Here is a 25,442-nt window from a genome sequence, read left to right on the forward strand (position 1 = left end):
GGCAGGGAGAGCTGCCGCTCACCGGTTTCAAGCGGTAGCTTGGGCGGCGGGGCTGGTTTAAAGGCGCATCTCCAGCCGCGGCTGCGTCCCATTCAGGACGAGGAGCTGAGAGACAGCGCGCGGACCCTGCAGAGAACGAGCCATCGCCGCACACAGGTGGGTGGGATCTTATTTCCGTCCGGTGCATAGGGAGCACCTGCCTGGTTTTGGTGTTAAATTGAAGCTCTCCCGCCCCGCCTCCTCTAGGACCAGGTGTGCTAACCCAGAAATCGCACCTGTGTCTGCTCAGAAGTAAACCCCGTAGAAGTCACCAGGTAAATTGTGCTTAGGGTTGCAGGCGAAGGCTGGAATCCTGCACGAGCTTAGCTTGGGTGTAAGCCCCATCGCATTCAGAGGATCTTACTTCTGAGTAGCCCTGAATAGGATTGCCACCTAAACTAGGTCCTTGATTTTTCCAAAGACCATTAGGCTTTTTTAAAGTGGTCAGATCAAAGTTTTGGGGTACTTGCAATTCTAGAGCTGACTGTTTTCTGTGATGGTGGTGGTAGTAATATGTGGCCCCCTGGTTACATTTAAAAGGAATATAATTGTTCTGGGGCAAGGGTGGGGAACATTTAGCTTTCCAGATATTCGTGAACAGCCCCAGCAGCTGTGGCAGCTGGGCAGGGATGATGGGAGTTGCAGATCAGCAACACCTGGCGGGCCAAAGGTCCCCCCCACCTGTTTTCTAGTACTAAATAGGACCCAGGATGCCATCATGCCCAGTGCTTCTGCTAAAGAGAATAATTTTCTACTCAGCAGGCTTGTTTGGGCAGGGAGGCTGGGCAACATGTCTCTGGTGGGGCCTCCTTATCATGCCACTGTTCCTCAAGAGAAAGAGCAGTTTAAGTTGCCAGGGGTGGTGGTGGTGGTGGTAGAATTGAGCAAGTGGTGATTGCAAGGAGCAGCTACCTCTGATTCCTCACCTGCCCATTCCCTTAAGGAGGCTCTTCTATCAGGTAAGAGACTACTTACCTGGATTTAACCCAGCAAGGTTGCCCAGAGAGAGGCAGTGAGCAAGAGAGAGCAGCTCTGCCAGTTTGAACGCCCTATCGTCACTTTAGGTGGGGCAGTGGCTGCCCTGCTGGGAGCAGCTGCTTCTGGCTTGCTCACCCACTCTCTCTGGGTGGCCTCTCTCTACTGAGCCCTGTCCACCCCGCCTAATGGGAGAGCATAGGTGTGGAAGCCTCTTGCTAGGGTTCTTTGGGGCTGTCCCTCAGATCTCTCTCTCTGTGTTTATGGGGTGGGGCTGAGCCAATTTTTTTCCACTGCTCCACCCAGAGAGAAAGGGGGTGAGCAAAAGGGAACAGGATTCCCTCCCTCCCTCACTTGCATCCTTCCTCTGAAGAAGTACAGATATGGCACCTTATGGCACCTAGACAGGGAGGCTGTACTGGCGGAAAAAAACGATTGAATGTATTTATTGCGCTTAACTCTCCCTCTCCCCTACTGTGTTGCCCAGAGAGAGGGAGGTAAGGTTGGAGAGGCAGAAGAAGCCACTTTCTGCTCTTCCTCTGGATGCTATGACAAATCCAAGCCCTGATCCAAAGGGAGGGGGCAGGCAGGTACCCCTCAAAACCTGTTGTTCAGTTTGCCCATTTTTGCAGACAAACCAGTGGCAGCTGTTCTCTGGGCAGGAAGATGGGGCATTGGTGTTGCATGTGGCACAGAGCAAAGGAGGCAAGTCTCCCAGGGAGCTCTCCACTGAAAATGGTGGCTGTGGCACTTCAACAGTTTTTGGGGGTGGGGGTCTGTACTAATGTGAGAGCGAGGCTTGGGCCAGTCCCCCCCCCCATACTAGCCCAAAGTGATCCAGTACAACAGCACACGCCCAAAGTACAGAAGTCAGTAAGACATGGCAAGTCAAAGAATTGCTTGCTGTTGAACAGTGCAGCCCTATGGAACATATTTACTCAGTTATTATTTTTATTTCCACTAAGTTCAGTGGGGTTTGCCTCTCCAAAAGTGAGTATCTGGGAATGGCAGCTGCAGTTGACTTCTGCAAGGAAGCCATAGGAACCCCCAAAAATTGCGAGGAAATCCTTTTCCCGATCATCCAGATAGGCTGCCTTGTTAGATCTGGATATCTTCTGAGTTTTTTTTTGTTTGTTTTTTGCTATTAACTGAACACTAGTTCATCTCACAGCCCTCCACCCACCAATGTCTTTGCTGGGTGGTGGGGAACTTGTGTCTCACTAGAGTTTGTGAGCTCTGGAATAAAAACCAGAACCTCTCAGCTTTTTAAAATCTGTGTTTGGAAGCTTATAATGTCCCACCCAACCAGAATTATTTCTACTTTAGGAACCCTGCTTTCTTTCATTACAAGCCAGCTGCAGCCTCTGATCAACCAGAAATTTAAAACCAGAGTAATTTTAATTGTAAAATAGAAATCTGCCCAGCTAACTTGTTAATTGCTGTAGAGTACATCTACCAAGTGATATTTAGTGATTGGCTTTCATTCTAGGATAGACAGAACAATTCTAAAGCTGATAGATCTTGCTGTCTTAAGAGCTAAATGGTTTCTGTGAACCTAGTGGGCATTTCTTGTGTCTGGTCAGACATATAACCCTAGAGCAATTAAGGGCTCATCCACACTTAATTTTTGACTCACACTTTCTGGGCACAGGTTTCTGGTTCCCTGGGTTGTGCTAAATCATTTTTTTTTTTGCCTGAAGCTTACTCCAAGAAAACCCAATCTTTGCCACTGAATTGGAGCAAGATTCCTATTTGCTCTGATTCAGCAGTAAAGTGCAGGTTTCTGTGGGGAAAGGGGGAGGGGAAAAACAACAACTAACCCACTTGAAACAGACCTGGAAAGCCCAGACCTTTGCATAGAAATGTGGAGCAAAGGTGGATGAGCTCTCTATTGCTAGAGCTTTGTGGTGACATTGAAATCTACCTTGGCAACCCTACTCTGGGGGTGTAGCCTCGGGACTAGCAGTTCCATAGGGAAGTCCCTGAACTCTAGCAGAGAGAGAAGTGCAGTTTTAGTGGCTGGATCAGGTCCTTCTACAGTACTGGTCATAAACATTGTACTTTCCACAAGTTTTGGACTCCAACTCCAGCTGAGTCATCATGACATCATCTTCAGGGATGATGGGAATTGTAGTTCATAGGATCTGGCGAGTGCCACACTGAATGCCTCTCTTCTAGAGCATTAAAAATGGCCATGTGTGCTTTCTTCAGTGTGCATATTGACCAAGGACCAGAACTGGATCAGGAGTTGGCAGGTATGCCTGCTGGTGTTAAATTGCCCACTTCTGTCTGCAGTTATCTTCCCTAGGATTGTTTTTGGTTTTTTTTAAATCCCTGCATATGGTGTGGGGAGGAATTGATCTTGGGGAAAATACTTCTAGCACAGAGTCCTCTTTCAGATATGTCAGGGGTTTTTTGCTTCTAGGCATGTTCCATCTCACAAGTCGCTGCCTGCAAGTCTAAAGTGGAATAGTCAGACACAGAATACCCCCTCTACTGTTTGTAAGGACTACCATAAGTATAAGGCTAAAATCCTCTACACACAACTCAAAAAGTAAGTCCCATTGAACTTGCTGGGCTTTAAACTAAAAGAGCTTGCTTAATGATTCCACGGTCCATCTTAACAGATCTTTCCGAGAGCTCTCCATGGAGACTGGTGTGAAAGGATATGCAAATTTGTGAAGCGTTCCTCTTTTGTGTTGGATTGTGACCTCCTGTTTCCACAGAATGCCATAGGGAGGCCAATATGATGCCTGCTGTTAAATTTCTAGGATCACTGCTACGCTGAATTTTAAAATAAGGGCAGAGCATTTATCAGGTGTGGCTTGTCTGTTTTTTTAAAAAAATTGATTGGCTTCACTTAATTACAGCAAAGTCTTCTCTGATTACAGTAGAAAGAGTTCTATCGCTACCAATTAAATCAGTGGGACTGCGTAGTTGTGGTTGCGTCATGCACCCTGTTGCTCTTCTTTGGACACTGATCTTTACTAGACAGAGTAGGTGATGTCATTGTCATTTTTTTAATGGATTTTGTGCTCAGTGTACCTCCAGTTTTCAGGAGGTACCTGCCCATTTAATCTGTCTGTACCATGTAGTCTGTTTTCCGACTGATCATCTAGCATGCCTTAGTATTTCATCATGATTTCATTGTATTGTTTGGTTTTGAAAGGCCGAGGCATTCTTGTATCAGCCTCTGAAGTACATTGGGACAGCAAGTGCCTCTTGAGATTTTTCCCCTGAGGGTAGCCTGCCTGTAGGACAAGAAGGAAAATGGATGCTGTGTTGTGCCTAGTAGATTTATTCTGGCATAAACCTGAAACTTCAAGAGGCTTTCTAGCTTTGAGGATGATGCTCTTTTTTTTGTCTTTCCATGTAATTTTTTTCTTGCTAAAATTTGTGTTTTGCTGCAGCTGGCAGCTCAGAAATTGAAAGTTTCTCTTCTGAAAACGCTTATCTTAATGTGTCCTCATTCTCTTCTTCTCCCCCCCCCCCCCGCCTTTCCCTGAGATGACTAGAGAAATTGGACTGCATACAGTTCTTTCTTGTTTGGCTCAGAAGTATTCTGCTGCTGCCTAAAAACGTGAGCTGCAAGTAGATGAAAATGCCTCTCTGAATTGTTTCAGGTCTGGCAGCAGGGAGGTTTTGTAAGAGCCTCACTTTCATAGGGTTGGATTTCCCCGTGTGGGCTCCTGACGCCTCTAGGTGAAGAAGTGGGGGAAACCAGTAAAAAATAAGCTGCAGGACATGTCCACTCGCCTGAGGCTGCCATTGCTGCCGTAAGCCAGGCTCAAACTATGAGCAATGTAGTCTGACAACATAGCAATGCAGGTTGTGGACAGTGACTACCCCAGGCTGGGGTGGAGCTTTCCCGACTCTCATGAAGAAAAGGAAACGATGGCTGCTTAGGCTTTCAGATTCTACATCTGGGGGAGAGAAGGTCTTGCCAGGTTTGCTCGTAGATATATAGTGACCCTTGTAGTTGTGAGACAGTGACGCCTTGTGGCTGTTTTTAGTGCTAGATTTTGAGATGTACAAAATCTTTGAACACCAAGTACTTCTGGAGCAGCAGAGCTTACAGTAAGTTAGCAAATGATGACTAATGGCCCTTCACAGTTGTTAATGATTTTTATGGTTATGTGAACAGAAGTGGACTTGTCTGCTCTCTCTTGTCCAAGCCTTTAGCATACTTGAAAGATGCATGTGAGCATTTTCTGGGCACTCGGTAGCTATGTCAACAGCTTGTGCATACTGTTTACCAACTTGTGGCAATCTCAAGTCATGTGCTACTTTTGCTTTGGCCCGATTATTCTATTTCCATTCCTTTTATTTATTTTAAACATTTCCTTTCTTAACTATGTTCCCTGGTGTAACTGATGCTTGAAGTGGCTCTACAATGCATTCTAAGCATTTATGGGATAAGTAGAAAAGCAAAATGCTGCATTCAACGGTGGAGGGACGGGGCAGGACACTACAGCTTGGGAACAAACTTCTTTAGGCTTTCCCATGTATCTGATGGGCATATGAATTGGGTATCATTAGAACAAGCCTGTAGAAGAAATTCCTGGCGGATGAGGGGCGGGGGGAGAGATGCAAGCTGGGAGTTGGAGACAAAAGAAATATTCACAGCCCAAAGCTCAACCTACCCCTGTTGTGTTGGCTGGAATTGATGGGTTGTAGTCCAAAGCATATATGGAACGCACCAGGCTGGGCAAGGATAAACCTTAGCCACTCGCTAAAAGTTCTTCCATAGTATCTTGGTGAGGATGTCGCTAGGGCACTGCTTCCTATCGCAGTGGATTCACTGCCTGAGCCACACTCAACCTTTTTAATACAAGTTGCTGTGATTGGAAGACAAAGTGAATACAAGGGTGGTGGCCCATAGCCCCAAACCTTTTTGTGGAAAAGACGCGTGCCTGAACATGGTGTTTTAAAATTGCTGTAACATGCCCTGAGACCGTATGATTAAAGGCAATAATAAAATTTATCAATTAAATTATTAACAGGATTACTATGCTTACTGAATCATCAAAAGCCTCTAGGCTATTTACATGAAACAGTGCATTAAGCTTCTACAACGATGTTTGGTTCTTGCCAAAGATGGGAAGGGGAAGGTGTATAATTCTTTTACACATACATATCCCTTTCCTTAAAACCCCAACCACAGAATATGTACTAGATGTGCTGATTGGCATAGTATAAGTAGATTAAGTCAATTGCTTAATGATTTCCTGGAAAGGAAATTTGCAAAATTCAGGCTGTTGCTCATATATCAGTTTTAATCTTCTAATTGCTCATGGTAATACATTTTTTAAAAGGTGTTCTAAAGTGACCCTTCTACAAGTAGGATCTTTCAGCAAAGCAGCAAGCTTACAAAACAAAGCTCTGCACATAGGTCACCTATTGAAATACATCCCTCTTTAGCCAACTATGTAGCTTGAAAGAAGCCCCATTGATTTCATAAAGTGACCTCTCAGGAATTATAATTTCAGCCACAGCTCAAGTAATAAACCTTTAGGTCTGCGAAACGGAAATCAGATTTTAAAAAATATTTTAATATTTTTCATATAAATTTACAGGGAGAAACCTGTGCCCCTGCCTCCAGTTGTGGGACTTCCAACTCTCAACACCCATGGTTCATGAATGATGGAAGCCGCAATAGTTCTGTTGCAACCCTCCCTAGGGCCTTTTGATGAAAGGCCAGTAAGACATATTCTAGATAAATAGTGGAGTCGCGGGTTCCCCATCCCTGCTCTGATGCCATGCTCCTACTTAATACTGAGGTCAAGAAACTTCAGCGGCAGGGGTGTGTTTGTGATACGTCTGAATATGGCAAACATAGTGGCAGGGGGTTGTGTGCGTGCTTGTTTGTTTGAATACACAGTACGAGTTCTAGCTCAGCTCATGGCAAAGTAACTGAAGGCGGCTGTCCTTCACAAGACACCATTTCTTTATGTACAGTACAGTACAGTACAGTACACGCGAAGGAGGCATTGCCTACATTTTGAGGTGCCGATCCGGGTTTGCCCTGCGTCACGTGTGAAAGGTCCCCGTGCGTGACCTCGGAGACAGGGACTTGCCCTCCCTCCTTCCCACGCGTTCCCTGTGTGCTGGTTTCGTATCGTCCTCGGCAGCAGCCACCGCTCGCCTACACATCCGTGCGCCGCTTCTCAGAAGCGAACGCGTAGTAGTAGTAGCCCCAGGAAAAGGCGGCGGCGGCGGCGGCTCGGGCTCCTCAGTTGCATTCGCGCGGCGGAGCGAGGGGGCGCGCGAGCGCAGAACGCCCTCGAGCCAGGGAGGGGCGTGGCTTGCTCTGCCGCGTCAGAATGAAGGGGGGGAGTGGGCGCGGCCGAGGGAGGGAGGGAGCGGGCGGGCGGCCGCGCGCCGCGTTTTCAAGGTGACAGCGGCGGGCTGGAGCCAGAGGGCCCGCGATGAGGAGCGCATGCGCGCTGGGCCGACCCGGTGCCGTCCGGAGCCGGTGATGGGGTTTCACTGCGTGTGAGTGAAGCGCGCCTGGGGGGGGGGGAGGGGCGGGGGGAACCGCGCCGGCCTTGACCTCGGTGAGGACGCGGAATCTTCCTCCCCGGTGTTTCCTGAGGGATGTGGCGGTGGTGGGGACTTTCATCTGGGTGGCTTATATATGAGGGAAGGACGTGGGGCCGCTCTGCCTGACAGGGAAACTGAGGCAAAGGCCTCAGTTGCGAATGGAAGCCATTATCTGGCTACTTGAGGCCTAGGGGTGAGGTGGAGTGGGGGTCATAAGGAAAATGGGACCTGCCACCGCCCTTTCAGTTATATATATATATATGTGGGTGGGTGGGTGGGTGCTCTGAGTGCCTGACAGGGAAACTGAGGCAAAGGGTCCCTTACCACGGAAGTGGAGGTACAGAGCTCTCTTGAGATAATTAGAGGTGGGGAGAGGCTTATTTTCTTCCCAATTCCCCTTTCTCTTCTACTGTACTTTTCCTCACAAGAGCCAAGGGAGCTGCCTTGTCGAGTTGGGCCATTGATCCGTCCAGCTCAGTGTTTTCTTGCACCGACTGGCAACAGCGCTCTAAGGGTTCAGCTGGGTGCAGAGGGTTGGACTCGATGATCCTTGCGGTCCTTTCCAACTCTGCACTGGGGACCTTAAGCATGCTGCCAAGCTATTTGCTCCCCATCCCCCCCCCCCACAAAAAAAGCCTCACGGCGTGCTTGTGTGTGTGTGTATGTGTTTACTTGGAAGCAATCCCCACTGTGTTCATGTTTTCTTTGTGCCTGTTACCTGCCCTTCTCTGGTTTTACAAGCCAACTGACTCGTAGGACATTTGACTGAAAGAGGTTTCCTTAGCAGTGGAAGAAGGGTTCACTGGTTGTATTTCTGTCATGTATGCACAGGTATCCTTCCAGTAACATAGATAGCCACATTTTTCTTTTTTAAAACATAACATGCGTGGCAAATGACTGCCACACTTCTGTCAGAATTGTGGAGTTGCCAGGGCTTGTTATATCTGGATATGAAACTTGATGATCCAGGCAGGCTTCTGGTATTTAGGGCCATGATTGTTGTGCAGAACATTAGTCCAGTTGTGGATAGTTGAATGATCTGCTGCTTGTGTGGGCTTTACATTTTATTTTTATATTTGTTTCGTAACAAAATATTATCTGAAGTGACTTAGGATAGTAGAGATAATTGATATAAACAGTTGTTTTCCAATTAGATTTTCGGTTTATGAAGGGATTTGTTTCATCTTTTGCCAACATAGCTCCAGTGCAGTCGTTTGCCCCCTAAGAGACCCAAACCATTGATAAAGGGATTCTTGTGTATACATATTGAAGCAGGCAGTGAGTGCGACTCACTGTTTTTTCCTGAAGGACACACCAGTGAAGCAGATTTGCTGTGACACTACCAGGCTGAAACTCAGACACACTTTTTCAGTGACCATATAGCACTGAGGATCATGTAGTGTTAACTTCGGCAGTGTGATATTTGGCAGTTGCCCATTGTCAATCCTTTTTCCTGGAGAGGCTGTCAAACTGTTGTTTTGGGTCCTTAGTCAGCAAAGCATTGTATAAACTTTCTAAGAGTGAGTAGATAAATTGTTTTGTCTGATAGTTGCTATTTTCTCTGGGTTGGAGGTAAGCAGCACAAAAAGAATGGAGAGCTGGTAAGATTAAGGCCATGTCAAACCAAGACAAGCACAAATCAGGTAAATTTAAGTAGGCATCATTCTGCCTTTTGCCCAATGGAGACTCGCTTGGGAGGAGCATACACCTCCCTAGCAAGGGCTGTATTTAAAAGCCATCACCAATCTTCTCAGAGTTTGGTGCCAATGGAGGGCTGTAGCAAAGGGCTGTCTTGGAGTACTGGTGGTTGTAGGTGAGCAACTGATTGGATGGCTGAGATGGTTTCTGTGTTGTGTTTTTGTTCTGCAGGATGTTGGGCATTCTCAAATTACTAGTTTTTAGTTAAAGAATGCATGAGTCAGGAAGGGTTTCAATCTTCTTTTCAGATGGAGAAAGAAACCAGGTTTTGCTGCATTATTGGTCATTTTTATTACTGGTGGGGTGATTTGATGACATTAATTTCAACCATTCTACAATGGTACATTTTCATAATGGATATGAGGAATGGTTTGGCAAACTACTGGCCAAGAAGAAGCTGATACTGCAGGCAAATGACTGCTGTCTTTAAGGATGTTCAGAGTCATGATTCCATATTACTTGGTTTTCTTCTTAAGTTGTCATTGATTATGAAGGTTGTTTTTTCAACAACTCCGTTTTCCACAACTGGGGCTTGACTTAACTCAGCTGGTTAGAGTGTGGTGCTGACGTGTAGGTAGCAGGCCCTGCCCTGCTCTTGTTTCCCAGCAATTAATTTTCAGAGAGATACTGCCTTTGAATCTGGAGGTTCTACTTAGCTTTGTCAGTTTATCTGTTAAACTCATTTTCTAAAAACTATTGAACACAAAAATTCAAACAGCTAGGCTGAGCTTCATTGTAGCATAAGTGGTCCCCGGCACACTGGACCCTGTGCAATGAAATTTTGTATAAACTATTGGGCTGTGAAAGCAAACAGAAACCTTTATGTGGTATGTTTATCCCCATGATCCATCAGCAAGTAACAAGCTGTTTGGGCCAATAATCATTGATTAGACTGACCTCTATAAAATTTGTGTAATATCTGAATTTAAAATCAAAACCATAGAATTGTAGAATTGGAAGCGATCCTGGGAATCATCTAGTCCAGCACCTTGCAATGCAGGGATATGGAGGTGGCCTGTATGGGGATCAAACCCACAACCTTGGCATTATCAGCACCATGCTCTAACCATGATTCTTTTTTAGAAAACTCATGGCCACATCTTGTTGCAGCAAATTCTGTAAGTTATGTACTGCGTGGATCAGTTCTTCCTTCTGCCAGTCTTGAATTAACAGTAGGAATTAACAGTTATTAAGTTCCAAATAGTATTAAAAAGTTATTATGACAAAGATGTTATTACCCCAATATTCAATATTTTAAAAGACATACTTAAAAATCTGAAAACTAGTCAAAACAATAATATAAGACTATTTAATCTGCAAGAATTAATTCAATAACACAGATTTTTCCTTCTGGCCTTCCTATTCCCAAGTCTCCATACTTCATTTGCACAGTGGTGAGAGCTGTGTGTGGTGGTCCCATACAACTAAGGAGCACATTTGAATGTTCCAAGCACGCGCTACAAATTTCTGCGCCATTGTATGCATGTTGGATGAGGCAGATGGGCACTGGGACAGAGTTAGTGTTCCTCTTGTGGGTTCCAGTCTGCAGAACGATCAATGTCCACAGAAGGGGAGCCCCAGAAGTCATGCAGGGTAAAGAGTTCTACCCATCACTTTCAGCTGCCTACCTGCCTCTTCACTTTATCTTTATTAGGATTTCTATTGCCCTAAGGCAATATGATCTACCCACTTGAAATAAAGTTCTCTTCATTCCAATACCGCATTGGATGATACGCCTTTTGTCTCCTATCCATTTGGCAGTTCTTTGAAGTTTGCATTTCATACAGGATGTTGCATGTTTGTAGATAAAGATCATGTCTGGATTTGCCATTCAAAATAATTACGCAAGACTACTGGTACATGTTGCTTTACTCCTTAAGAATCACTTTGGTGTCCAGTAAAAAGAGCTGCACATGCTGAATGTCCCCAATTCACCCACAGTCTGTTAATGAATGACTTTCTTCAGTGGTTGGACGGGGGGTGGGGGGGGGATAGGGAAACCCTGTATGAGACTTTGGAAAGCCTCTGTCAGTTGGAGTGGTCCAGGGATAGGGAAGCTCTGGTTCACTAACTGAAGTTGGATTACAACTCCCATGGATGGTCATGGGTTCCCTATCCCTGGAGTATACTTTTCTAGGTAAATGGAACAGTGGTCTCACTCAGTTTAGGGCAACTTCATATGGAATATTCTTGGCATTTTTCTGACGTAAGAGATCTTCTCAATCTGAATAGTACAGTTGCAAGTACAGACTTGTAGTGTGAGCTAATAATGGCCTATATATCAGCTGGACAGCAGAGGTTGGGATAAAATAGCTCTGCTCCAGTTCTACATATGTGGCAATTTGTTAAAATGTGCTTGGGATAGCAGCTGTAGCCCTGGTCTCTTTAAAATTAGTGTGGGCAGAATTACAGCTGTGCAGACTATAGTGTAACTGTCAGATTCCTCTCCAAGTAGCTTTTCTTACTTTGAACACTCTGCCAGGTGTCTTTCCTGCTTTGAGGGGTTGGACTAGATGACCTTTGGATTCACTTCTAATTCTGTTATTCTATGTACCTGCTTTTATGATCATTGCCCTATTAGTTGTTGGACTGCTTGTGAGTCAAAATATTTTATCAAAACTTTTAATCTCCAGCCCTTGTGCTTTCAGTAAGCCTCAATGAATGCATTGGTACTTGAATCTAAGTAAGTGTGCACAGGATCAAGCTTTGCTCACTCTATTCAAATAAGCACTATTAACTTCTCTTCTTTCAGCTGCACCACCATGCCTGGATCTCTTCCTGTGAATGCTGAAGCCTGCTGGCCAAAAGATGTGGGAATAGTTGCTTTGGAGATCTACTTCCCTTCCCAATATGTTGACCAGGCAGAGTTAGAGAAGTTTGATGGCGTGGATGCAGGGAAATACACCATTGGTTTGGGTCAGTCCAAGATGGGCTTCTGCTCGGATAGGGAGGATATCAATTCACTTTGCCTCACTGCAGTCCAGAAGCTTATGGAAAGGAACAGTCTCTCCTACAACTGCATTGGGAGACTTGAAGTTGGAACGGAGACGATCATCGACAAGTCCAAATCGGTAAAGACTGTCCTGATGCAGCTTTTTGAAGAATCTGGCAACACAGACGTGGAAGGCATTGACACAACCAATGCATGCTATGGTGGCACTGCTGCACTCTTCAATGCTATCAACTGGGTTGAATCCAGTTCCTGGGATGGTAAGTTTGACATCTCCAGCAAGCAGTATTTTTTAGAATTTGCCAAAAAAAAGAAAAGGAAAGAAAGACAAGGCATACAGAGATATGGAATTTAAATGTTATTAAATGTAATCCTGTAAATAATAGTCACTTCAGGACTATGAAGTCCTGGCTGTCATGTTCTTGTGATTTCAGGAGGGCTTGATAAAAGCTAATTCCTAGTCCACTATGCTCATTCATGCTTAGTGGATATTACAAGAGGAAACTATATTAGTGTTCAGAAGTAAAAAAAAAAAAAAAAAAAAAAAAAAGGCAGAGGGCAGTGATCCTTTGCAAATACCAAGCAGGGCAGTAAGATTTAGCAGGAATACAATTGGCCTGTGAAAATGAGCCCATATCCCACTAAACCTGTTCTTGTACTGAGCCAGCACTTCACTCATCTGTACTGATCATACTATTGGATGCAATGCAAACTAGCTGGTGGAAACAGGTTGGATAACATACTTTGAATCAGTGACTGTAGCATTCAATGCTTATGCTTATTTGAAACTCCCCCCCCCCTTTCCAAACTTTCTGGTGACTCCTAAGCTGCCCATCTGCAATTGCCCTCAATTTTGTTCCTTGCTCAAAAATGATCTGCTTAACAGGATGTTTGTATGACAAATAGAATTGTGTGAGAAGAACTTTGTACACATTAAGTATTGTGCATGTTAATTGGTGGCTGTGGGAGTTTAAGATTGACTTCTTGTAATCTTTTCCCCAGTGACCACGCAGTCCAATTCTCTGCATATTTACTTTGAATTCTGTAGGGCTTACTGTTAAGGGATTTGCTTCCATGTGTATATAGCATTGTAGTCAATGTAGTCAGCAGTTGCCTCAGCTAAAAATGACTTTTCTGCAGCTTTTTTACAGCATTTGTTTGTGTTTTTCAGGGCGTTATGCACTTGTTGTTGCTGGAGACATAGCAGTGTATGCCACTGGAAATGCTAGGCCAACTGGAGGAGCCGGTGCTGTTGCTATGCTTGTGGGACCAAATGCACCTCTTATTTTTGAGAGAGGTTAGTTTTCTCTGGCAGGCTAAATATTATTCATAGAGAAGATTCCAGCAGTATTTTAGTTCAAATGAACAGCTTGTGCAAGCATTCTTCACTTGTGAAATGCCACAAGAGCAAGCTAGTGCTAGATTGCCTTTTCCTAGATTGCAAACTATGCTGGTTTGCCCTTATGAGGGAAATTAAGCAATTTTCCAGTTCACAGAATGAAAGCCATAAACCTGCATGTGTTCACTCCTCTGCAGCTCATATGAGTAGACTGCTTATGTGAGCAGTAATCTCTGCAAGTGAGCTGCCTGGAACATCAGCCTGTTAAAATATTAACAAATAGCTATCTGTACTGCTTGGCATTTAGTATTCTAGTATTCTTTTTCCTGATCACATTGGGAAGTGGTGTAACTTTTCTGTTCACCACCACCTCCCACATCCACCAGATTAATCTTTGGTTGTACAATGTATCTTATTTTTATTATTATTATGATTTATTGAATTTATATACTGCCCTATGCCCGGAGGTCTCAGGGTGGTTCACAGAATAAAATAATAATAATAAAAACCCAATATACCCCCCCAAAAGCCCCACATTTTAAAAGGGCATAGGATGTCAGTCATGTTTTGAGGTAAGAAGACTACCTTATTAATGGACTTCACTGCGGCATTTCTTTCAAGTCTGGCTTCTTTTCCCTAGGATTGCGAGGGACCCACATGCAGCATGCCTATGATTTCTATAAGCCTGATATGGTATCTGAGTATCCTGTGGTTGATGGGAAACTGTCCATACAATGCTACCTCAGTGCATTAGATCGCTGCTACACTGTCTATCGCAAGAAAATCCATGCTCAGTGGCAGAAAGGTATGTCTTGCTAGAAAGTACCATTGCAGAATCAAGGTGTTTCTTTTTTCCCCATCTTCTCGGATCCTGTCCTCTTCCACAGAATTTGGAAAACTGTCACAGACTTAAAACCATTCTGCCAGTTATGGCAAACGACTGCACAGAATTCTGCTGCTGGTTCAGGAGTGCAGAGTATCTTGTGTTTGAATGCCTACCACAAGCACACTTTAGACTGTTGTTCACACAGCTGCCCCTGCAGCGTGGGGTTACTGCTGAACATGCCCTATATTAGATTTCATTTTGAAAAGTATTTTTACCCTGTTCTTCAGCTGCAAAAGGCTTCCGGGGTGGCCTGTGGTGATCAGTAATAAGAAGGTCCCTGCTTTAGGCTTACAATCTAAAATAGAGAAGACAAAAAGAAAAGAGATTGGCTTTAAGGAGGAGGAAAAAAGGAAACCTAGGCAGGCATTCATTGCTATAATATTTCTAGCAGGGAAGCTCCTTGTTTGGTTGAGCCACAGTGGTCTCTTGCTCTTTGTCATGATATTCTTAAGGTAGTCAAGCAGCCTTTTCTGGCTGGGGTGGATTTTTAAACGAATTGACAATGAGTGGTGAGAATGGGATAGATGAGTAGTGCAGTAGTGGAGCAATAGATAAGAAACAGCTAGGTTGATTAGGAGGAAATCTTTTTGTTTCAAGAGGGGTGTGTGGGCAGGAAGATCTAGGCTCGGGCTATCCATGGTTACTAGCCACACTGACTTCCGTTCTGCCTTTACTGTTGGAGGCACCATGCTGCTTAGTGGTAGTTGCTGGGACTCACAAATGGGGACAGTACTTGGGTTGTGCTTGCAAGCTTCCCACAGGCATCTAGTGGGCCTCTGTGAGAGCACAGGATGCTAGGCTTGGTGGGTTGTAGTCTGATACACCAGGGCTCTTCTGAGGCCAGGTTGACAGACACAAGAGTTGGTTGCAAGCATATCCAACAGCATGGGAGTAGGAGGTAGACAAGGATGCCATAAGCAAATGAGTTGTGTCACACAGTAGAAATGCAAAGGTGATTAAGATGTGAGAAGTTGTTGGAGCAGAGGATTAAAATGTACTTAATCTCCAATACCAGAATGGGAAACCTGTGACCTTTCAGTAGTTGTTCAACTGCAACTCACATCAGCCCCACCCAGCATAGCCACTGGTCAGGAATTATGGAATGTGTAGTCCAAGTTTTGGAGAGCCATAAATTCCCCATCCCTGCTCTAAGCAAAGATCTGAGCCGATCCCAATTTTAGTTGGGATTTAAATAAAAGGTAGTATAAAACGAATTTCATATTGCAGAAGTAAGAATACACAAATGTTAAAACTTGTAGCCTGATCTTTTGCTTGTTTACTTGGAAATAAGCTTTGCTGCGTTCAGTAGTTCTTTCTCCCAAGTAAGTGTACATAGGACTTAGGCAGAATAGCATCCATGTCCTGTTTCTTTTTTTATTTCAGAGGGAGTTGACAAAGACTTCACCCTGAATGACTTCGGTTTCATGATCTTTCACTCTCCATACTGCAAACTTGTACAGAAATCTGTAGCTCGTCTGTTGCTGAATGACTTTCTGAATGATCAGACACCCACAAAAGAAAATGGCATCTATAGTGGCCTGGAAGCTTTTAGGTAAATAAGAAAATTCTTCAGTACAAGAGACATTGTGAAGCATCCATAAACTTGTATCTGGAAGTAGTTCTATAGCTGACATTGATCTATTTTATGTATGATCTTTTTTATACAGCTCTTAAAATTTAAGGGAGTGGATCTGGAATGCTTTCATAGCTGCCTGAAAGTTTGTCTTGATAAGGTTCATCTTATGCAAAGATTTCTTGGAAAAAAATAGGTGGAAAAGAACGTATCACTAGGTTGATTTTTTAACAATAGTCGACAAACTGGGAGCAGTTAGCTTGATTTTAATATGTGAAGATAGCCTGGGGAACCCAAAGAGGATAAGGTTATTCTGCGGTGTAGCTTAATCCTAATCACCATTACTTGGAAGTAAGTCCATGTGTGGAATTTACTTTTTAGTAAGTGACTCTCTTTTGCTATCTTATTCTGTTGCAGCAAACGCACCAACAAGGCTAACACATTTCTTGGCCTTGTTTGGATGATTGTATAAGAAGCTGATAGGCGAATGAGGCTTTCATTTACACACACAATTATTTCTCTCTCCCCTTCTCCATATGACTGAATGCATTGTGGAAAGTCTGCAAAACCAGTGTTTCCATTTTGGACCAAACATGGGGAATCCCTGGATACTGGCTTCAAGACAAGCTAGCATTTTAAAAACCTGGTTTAAAGTTTAAGATCCCAGCTTCTTCTCAAAGGATATTGAAGAGCTAGAAAAGGTGTTAGAAAGGGTCAACCAAACTGAACAAGGGACTGAAACATTTCTTCTATGAAGAAAAGATGCAACCTTTGAAGCTTCTTAGTTTAGGGAAAAGGTCAGTAAGGGTGGGGCAAACATGAAAGAGGTGTGTAGAGTTATGTATGGTATGGAGAAAGCAAATACTGCTTTCATAACACACAATGATCCTGAAGTTTGTAAGATACAAGGCAAGCAGAAGGAAGAACTCTTCACATAGCACATAGTTAAATTATAGAAGATTTAGTGATGGCTCCCAACTTGGAAGTCTTTAAAGGGGATTAGACAAACTGATGATAGCACAAGGCTGTCAGCGGCTATGTTACCTTCAGGATCTGAAGCAATATGCCTCTGAACACCAGTTGCTGGGGATTGTGAACAGAAGAGGGCGATTGCACTCATGCCCTGTTTTGTAGGCTTCCCAAAGGCATCTGGCAGGCCATTTGAGAACAGAATACGGGATCAGATGGGCCATCAGCCTGATCCAGTAGGTGTCTCTTAATGTTCAAAGGTTGTAACCAAAGTTTCTGGTTTAGAAAAAAAATGGAAACAATGGTTTTATAGACTTTTACATTGCATTGAGGCACATTGAGAACAGAAGGAGAGAAGCAGCTTCTTCACCATTGCCTGAACACGGCCAATGTGAAAGTTAGTATTGGAACTAAATATTGCAGTGCGTGACTTCAAGTTAAAATTGTGCATGTTCTTCAGTATAATAAATTGGCTATATCAAATTGAAATAGGCATGACTGAAGGAAAAGTGATCTCTTGTGTAGCACAATCTGGGTGCCTTAAAAAAAACAACCAACCTGGGATAATTTTAGAAATCAAATAGAGCAGATGAGACATGTTTATAGGTTTCATAGCCTTCTGCTCTAGTAGTCTTTCAAGTTATTATTTTTTCTTCTAAATGCTCCCCTTGCTATCTTCAGAGATGTAAAACTAGAAGACACCTACTTTGACCGTGATGTGGAAAAAGCTTTTATGAAGGCCAGTGCTGAGATTTTCAATCAGAAAACCAAAGCTTCCTTGCTTGTATCCAATCAGAATGGAAATATGTACACGCCTTCTGTCTATGGCTGCCTTGCTTCTATCCTAGCACAGTAAGTATGAAGGAAGGATCTGAAGCTGGGTTTGAGGTGTTTGTATAATTATCTGACTGACGTTGGGTATCAGATTCCTAAAGGACAGGCTTGCTTTAGGCAATGGCTCAGCCCCACATTCTTCTTGTGAATTAGTAAAAAGCAGAGTGCCTTTGAGCATGCACAGGGTGCCTTCCTTTCTTCACTGAGTGACCAACTTTAACACCACACTTCAGAAGGAAATAATTCCCAGATATGAGTGCAACTACCAAGCAGTGCTGAACCTTGCTGCTTCTTGCCTTTTGAAACTAATTAAACACTATCTAAAGGTGATGTAACCAAGCAGTGCTGAACCTTGCTGCTTCTTGCCTTTTGAAACTAATTAAACACTATCTAAAGGTGATGTACAAAGTTGTTGAAAAGTCTGTGACAATTGTAACCGTATATTTGAGCTGAATGACAAAATTTAAAGCACGAAGGTGACTTAACTGTAGATTAAAACTTCTCCAACAATATAGGTGGCAACTACCTATATTGGGCAGACAGCAGTAGGAACTGTGGCTACTAAGCTGCTCCATGAACAATCTTAAGTTCGCAGAATATCTGTGTGCTTTTGATAAGACACACTCCACGCTGCGGTTGCTGCTTCAAACAAACCAAGACTAGCACACCTGTTTTATCAACATCTGTGTATCTTTGTAGCCAGATTCTGCATTTCCTTAGTATTCACATGTACCAGAAGTTATTTGGCATAACTCACTTGTGCAAGTCCAGACTTGGCAGCTGAAGAAAGAGGGAAGAGTCTGAACACTGGTAATCTTTGACTTGAGGCAGAACCAATAGCCTTCAGCTAAACTCCTACATGTTTGAAGATAATTACATGGCCAGTGGTTTCGCTTTAGCAGAAAGAGAGGAAATAATTTGAAGGCGGTACAGGATGGAGACAGCTTATTAATATTTGTGTATTAATCTTCTCTAATGTGCTTTTCACTAACACCTTGTTCTCTGGCGTGCAGGTATTCTCCTCAGCAACTGGCAGGACAGAGGATTGGAGTCTTCTCTTATGGCTCTGGGTTTGCTGCTACCCTCTACTCCATCAAAGTTAGCCAAGATGCAACCCCTGGTGAGTAAAATCACTAAGGTTTCCTATACACAACCACTTCTAAAGTTAGTGTGTCACTGATAGTATCCAGCCAGTATTTTAATTCTTGTAGGGAGTGCATACAGTGAACATGCTGAAGAACCCATTAGCAGTAATTTATGACAAGAATGGCTTGTTGTGCACAATTAAGAGTGTGCAACAAAAAGCACTGAGTCTATATAGCTTTGGGTTATAGCACATTGGGGATGATTTATATGCTCAGTGATGACTGCAGAAATACTGTTATAAGGGAATGCTATAATACATATTATTTTATACTTCTTGAATAATCTCTGGTATTAATCTACATAGATAGATGATCCAGTTTAGGAAATGCTAGCTTTAACAATTTTTTTTGTACGATTTTGTGTTTTTATTCTTATAAACCACTTCTGGATACAGCAGTATATAAATATTTTTTTAAATAAATAAATATCAATTTCTGGGCAATTTTTAAGAATAGAGGAAGTTGCCACTAAAACCTAAATAGCTGGGTTAAGAAAGGTGCCTTGCTATGTAACATCTTGCATAAATTTGAATGCATTGCTTATGGTAATACAGTCACACCTCTTGTTACGTTCAGTTCAGGTTACGTCTTTTCAGGTTGCGTCCCGCGGCGACCCGGAAGTAACGGAATGGGTTACTTCTGGGTTTTGCTGCTTGCGCATGCGCAGACGCTCAGAATGATGTCACACGCATGCACAGAAGTAGCGAATCGCGACCCGCAGATGCGGGTTGCGTTCTGCTCATGATGCGAACGGAGCTCCGGAATGGATCCCGATTGCAACCAGAGGTACCACTGTAATGGTGAATCTAATTGCAGTGTTAAAGTGTAGCATTGTTTAGTGTGATGTTGGCAGGCTGGTTTTGGGCAGGCTGCAGCTTGTGAGCCATTTTGGCAGGAACCTAACTCCTGCTTCTGAACAGAGTCTAGCCCAGGGTTGTGGAACCTGTAGCCTGTTCCAGCAGGCTCTTCTTAAGTTCTTAGCCCTCCACAGGTTATTGGGTGCCAGTGGTTAAGGATTTGATGCCCAGGTGTTGCTGGGCTACGACAGATCTGGCCTCATCTCTGGCCTCTTATGAGGTTTTGAGAACTTAGGAAAGGGTGTGCTATGTCTTGATATAACAATCAATGCACTTTTACTACGGTACTACTACAGCTAGCAATATTACAAAAGGGTTATGTTGGAAAAATAGCCCCCGCTTTTTCACAGTATAGTAAGAAATCAAGATGCTGCTGTTTCTGACTTGTATTCTTCATTGTCAGATCATGGAATTGTCGAGTTGGAAGGGACTAATAATTCTTTTTAGAAAACGTAAGTTACTGCTTTCTACTGCAGGCTCTTCTCTGGATAAAATAACAGCAAGCCTCTCTGATCTGAAGGCAAGGCTCGATTCAAGGAAATGCATCTCGCCAGAGGTGTTTGCAGAAAACATGATGCTTAGACAAGATACTCATCACTTAGGTAAGTGATGGTGGGATTAAGTTCAGCAAATGTCTGCCATAAATTCAGTGATGGCCTCTATTAGGCAACCGTTGATGATAAAGCACACCCCTAAAGCTTATTTCCTTTTTTAAAATAATGAGGTTGGCTTCCAAGCCTTCTGGTTGTTGTAAGAGATGTTAACCAACTTGATGGTTACAGCTTTGACTTGAAATATTTGGGTAATTCTGTCCATATTGAACTGGCAAAAGGCTTTTCTTTTCATGCCAAACATGGGCTTAAAAATTAACCATGAATTAAAACTGCAATCAAGAGGACAGCAGGACCTGGTTCTCAACTTCTCAGGTCTTCAGATTAACAACTTCATGGTGGATCTGAAAATCTAATTGTGCTGTAAGCGCTGAAGTAGTTGACAAAAGTGTCTTGTGTGCCCCATTTCCACAGCTCCACCAGAGTGTGATAATGGAGGGGTGGAGGCATTTCATATTCTTCTTTGGGAGCGTTGCAAGCCTCCTGTGCATCTTCTTACAGAGAAGACAGTGAAGGCGCTTGCCTTCCCAATACCCTTGAAGCATCTGAACATGAAGCACAGCTTGCTTCAGTTCTCTGCACTTCCATGTGACATAGCACTAATCCCTTCATGGTGTGTGTCTCTCACACAAGATAAGAGAAATCAGAACTTTTCCAGCATGGCTCAGTATGTAGTGAGGTCAAAGATTAAGCTAACACCAGGAGTAAACTGTCTATTTAGAGCTTCCGCGTTCTGTCTTTTTATAGCCAACTATATTCCACAATGCTCAGTGGATGATCTGTATGAGGGAACATGGTATTTGGTGCGAGTGGATGAAAAACACAGAAGAACCTATGCTCGTCGCCCCGTGCTGGGCGATGGGCCCTTGGAAGCAGGAGTGGAAGTTGTTCATATGGGCCTTGCTCATGAGGTAAGTGTAAAGTCTCTTTAATTCATCCTTTTAACATCCAAGGGCTAGTGCACTCCTAATGGTGTTGATCCCTTATTTGTGGGTTAAAGACATCAGGAGCAGACCGCAGAATTGAACACTACCCCCACCCCAATCTGCCTTTAATGTGATTCATAGATATCTTGGCACTGATGAACAGTTGTTTAGGCTTACCAGTTTCCTTGCTTGAGCAGAATAATAGTACCCCAGCCACTGTGGGCAGCTTCCAACAGATATAAAAGTATCATAAAACATCAAGCATTAAAAACTTGCCCATGCAGGGCTGCCTTCAGAGGTCTTCTAAAAGTTGTATAGTTATATATCACATTGACATCTGATGGGAAGGCGTTCCACAGGGCGGACACCACTACCTGGAATGCCCTCTGCCTGTTTCCCTGCCTGCCCTCTTCAGTTTCTGATTAAGCAGGGAAACCAGTAACCCTTAACTATTGTTTGAAGTTGGTGCTGGCATACCTATGGACTGAAGCTAAGGTGCACATGGGCCTGGGAAGGAGGAGGGGAACATGCTTTCCAGGAGGGAATGTTCAAAGATGTGGTCTGCTTCCAATCTCTTTAAAAATGATTCCCTGCTCCATTATGGGTGGAGCAGCCACAGCAAAGGGTGGCTCTTTGCTAACCTTTCCTTTTTTTATTTCTTTTTGTTACCAAAACTAAATTACAGACTATTAAGCACATGTAGCGGATGTGTAACTGCTCTTCCAGTAAGTTACAATCTTCAGTAATTTATAAACCCTGTCAGATCACACATCCCCTCCCTTTCCCTGCTCTTACGTTATATGGTTCTTCTCCCACTTACCTCCGCAGTCTGTCAGTCTCTTTCTTTCTCTCCCCCCACCCCTTGTGCAGTCTGCCCAACTTCCATTGTCGGGCATACAAAATATTTTGCTGTCATTGATAAAATAACAGGCATTTCCCTTACACTAACATATTTTATCAGTTCCAGCAAGATATTTTTTTAATCCTTTCTTAAGCCTGTAATATGAAATTTCACAAGTAACCTCAGCAGTCCTGTCCCAATATCTAGAAACTTTAGGGAAACCACACCAAAAATGCAAAAAGAAAAATACTTGGCACTAAGCAAGACACAATTCCTCTGCTTATAGTATTTACTTTGTAAATTCTGCCTTAGTTTTTGTAGCCTCATATTCCATCTCTCTTCGTAGATTGGGTTTTCATTACATTTAGACATGGATAATGGCAGAATTCTACCCTGTTCTAAAACATGCCCAACTATTTCATGATACTGATGTTGAAAGTTACCAAAATCATTGCAATTGATGGATACGCTATAAATCTGGGATATGATATTCTTTGGATTTTCTTCTGTCAGTGATTCCTCCATTTCAGATACTTGTCCATTTTATTGTAATCAAACCCATTACAGAATACCAAATTTGATAATATTGATACAAATCTTCAACCCAGCGTTCTCCAGCTCATGCCTTCCAGGTGTTTGGAACTACAATTTCCAATAGCCCTGACAGGTTGGAGAAGGCTGCTGTGTAACCTGACATTCTTTGAACAACTTCTAAGAGGGGAATGCTGCTGTTCTCAAATTGGATCTAGAAATCTAAATATAACCTATGTTGTGTCCAACTCTGAAAGCTTCCTATTGTGCAGGATAGATTCCAATGGAGAATTGTCTGGACAAAGTATTTGGAACCAAGTTACTGTTGCCTAATACCTGGGCTTTCCCAATGAGTCTTGAAACAAAATTAAAGTAAGATAATTGGCAGCTGTGCTTTTTAATAATGTGTTCTAACCTGTGGCTTTTCTCCCCCTCCCCACCCCTTGCAGCATATCCCTAGCCCTGCCAAGAAAGTACCAAGAATTCCTGCAAAAACAGACTCAGAAGCCGTTGCTGTTTCCCTTTCCAATGGGGAGCATTAAGAGACCTCTGTGAGGTGGGAGTTGGAAAAGTTGGGGAGGGCTGGGGATGTACACGGGAGTAACTGTTAATACCCATGTTTTGCTGTACAGTACTGCTTAGTTGGGAGCATGAAAAACTGTTAATCTTGAGGCTCTGTCTTTTGATGCAGTTTGTTGATACGTAGTTAAATAACACTAAAAAAAGTTTGCTAGCTTCTTGGAACAGAAATGACCAAGGGCTCTTTCTAAGAAACAGCTGTTTTAAAACAACAGCAAATGGTTCAAGAATAGGTACTTAAATTTACAGAGGGGTAGCCATGTTAGTTTGTTGCAGCAAAAAAGACAGCAGAGCCTTTTGGCATCTTAAGTTTAGGTCTACAGTTGCTTATTCTGTAAAAATATATCGCTTAATCTTTAAGGTGCCACAAGAATCTTTGTGTTTAGTTTAAGCTTGGGAAGACTTCAGTTGTGCTTGCCCTACTCTATTTTAATGAATTAATATCCAGAGTGGAGGTGAGACCTTTTAAAGCCATTATGGAGAAAAATTAATGTGACCTAAAGCTATTTGTGAGTCATTTTATCTTAAATGTTAGGGTTCTATGTGCCTTAACAGTATAAGCACCCAGTCTTTTAAATACAAGCCTTGTTCCATCCCCTCAAAACATGCTATGCATTTGAAAGGGGATAATTGGCTTGTTTTTCAAGGTGCTATTAATTGGTTCCAACCCATCTTGAAAGTTGGAGGTCTGTGACATGGTTTCCAGTTGTATGCTTATAATATTAAAAGCTCCTCTCACCTCCCAGAAATCATATTGCAAAGCTAAGAAGTGCATGCATTTGGGGAGAGAACACTCTCTTGCCCCAAAGTGCTCTTGGTGGCTACTTAGAAATAGTTGGAAAGTTAATTCCTTTTGAACCTCTTGTATGTAATCTTTTATAAAGGTTGCTTAAGAGCAGGCTTTGCCATACTCTGCTTCTACAAAAATGCAGAAGCTCAGCCCAAGAGCCGTGATTTGATCCTGAACTTTTTGCTCCTCACGATTGTTTTAGCTGTGTGCTGTGGGGTTCTGCAAGCTGTAGCTCTGAGGTCATGTATAAATAGCTTCATATCTCAAACATATTTAAAACTCCATTTCACTTCTGCAAGGAGTACTCAAAAGGCTGCAATCCTCAAAGCACTTACCTTAGAATAGGCATGAACAACTTGTGACCCATTGAGTTGAACACTGCTCACCAGCTATGTGTGATGGCTTGTCGGGTGCTTGCTAAAATTGACCTGTGTTGGCTGCCTGCCAGAGACTTGGGGAAAAAATGGTATGTGTTGAGAACCTGGCTGGGCATATACAGGGATTTGTGAGGGGTGCCTTTGGCCTGCAAGTTGTTCTGCTCTAGAACGGTCCTGTTTATTATCATACACTTGCTGAAGTGTAAGTGCTTTGGCCATTGCAAGTATATTGGGTGGGCCTGGATGAACTGGAAGCAAAGGGAAAGACAGCTCCTGGCTTGTAAAATACATTGTGTTTACACTAAACTTACACAATTTGTCCTGTTTTTATTTTGCTTTGAAATACTTCTTAACTAATGCATACTGTGCTAAGTTACAAGATGCGGTGTTTGGGGGCTCTGTAGTTTGTTTGTTTTTTGAAGCAAATTACTTAGGTTTGATACAGCTTGTTGGGGAAAAACGGTTTGATTTACACCACTTTTTTGTCCATTTGTGCCAAGTGCTGTGGCTATATAAAACAAAGGAGAGGATCCCAAGCTTGGTTTTGTTCACAGGCTGGCGATGTATCAAGTCCATTGCAGGCAATGGACAGGCTAAAAACAGCAGCACCAAATCTAAGGTTTATAAAACTCAAAAGCAATGAAACAGATGCCTTGCCAAATAAACACTGAGCTATCTGAACTGCCCATGTTGGTGTAGTTATGCTTTGTATCCAAACCAAGGAGGATGAATTGTGGCTGCCTAGAGGGCAGATCTGATCAAGCAGATGAGTTCTCAGTGGCCTCCACGTTCAAGACTTACCCTGCTGGAATTAGAAGGGAACAGGGTGAACCTCAATATTTCCTGCACTGCAGGGGGGGAGGGTTGGACTTAGATGACCCTTGCAGTCCCTTCGCTGAACCTTAAAAAAGCAAAATCACAGATCACAATGTTACAGGCATGGGAGGAGGAGAAAAACAGTGGGTAAAATATTTATGGG

At 43.2% G+C, this 25,442-nt stretch overlaps 1 protein-coding gene and 1 long non-coding RNA gene across 5 annotated transcripts; both read left to right on the forward strand.

Annotated features, from left to right (window-relative positions):
- Positions 1-25,149, forward strand: HMGCS1 (3-hydroxy-3-methylglutaryl-CoA synthase 1). 4 transcript variants are annotated; one of them, XM_081881530.1, is made up of 11 exons: positions 33-156; positions 3,440-3,568; positions 12,008-12,465; positions 13,377-13,502; positions 14,185-14,349; positions 15,814-15,982; positions 17,654-17,824; positions 18,820-18,926; positions 20,285-20,410; positions 21,167-21,330; positions 23,167-25,149. In XM_081881530.1, exons 3-11 carry the CDS (start codon positions 12,018-12,020, stop codon positions 23,257-23,259), a joined length of 1,569 nt encoding a protein of 522 aa, XP_081737656.1. In that variant the 5' UTR covers positions 33-156; positions 3,440-3,568; positions 12,008-12,017; the 3' UTR covers positions 23,260-25,149. The 4 variants fall into 4 exon arrangements, with proteins under 4 accessions (XP_081737655.1, XP_081737656.1, XP_081737654.1 ...); XM_081881529.1 differs by lacking the exon at positions 3,440-3,568 and having other exon boundaries at positions 1-156; XM_081881528.1 differs by lacking the exons at positions 33-156; positions 3,440-3,568 and adding an exon at positions 7,387-7,509.
- Positions 22,077-23,104, forward strand: LOC309352894. The gene is made up of 2 exons (XR_014161454.1): positions 22,077-22,820; positions 22,854-23,104. It is a non-coding gene; the product is annotated as an uncharacterized lncRNA (long non-coding RNA).
- Positions 25,150-25,442: the final 293 nt, after the last annotated feature.

The sequence above is a fragment of the Podarcis erhardii genome, assembly GCF_964252035.2.
Source record: "Podarcis erhardii genome assembly, chromosome: 11".
NCBI lineage: Eukaryota > Metazoa > Chordata > Lepidosauria > Squamata > Lacertidae > Podarcis > Podarcis erhardii.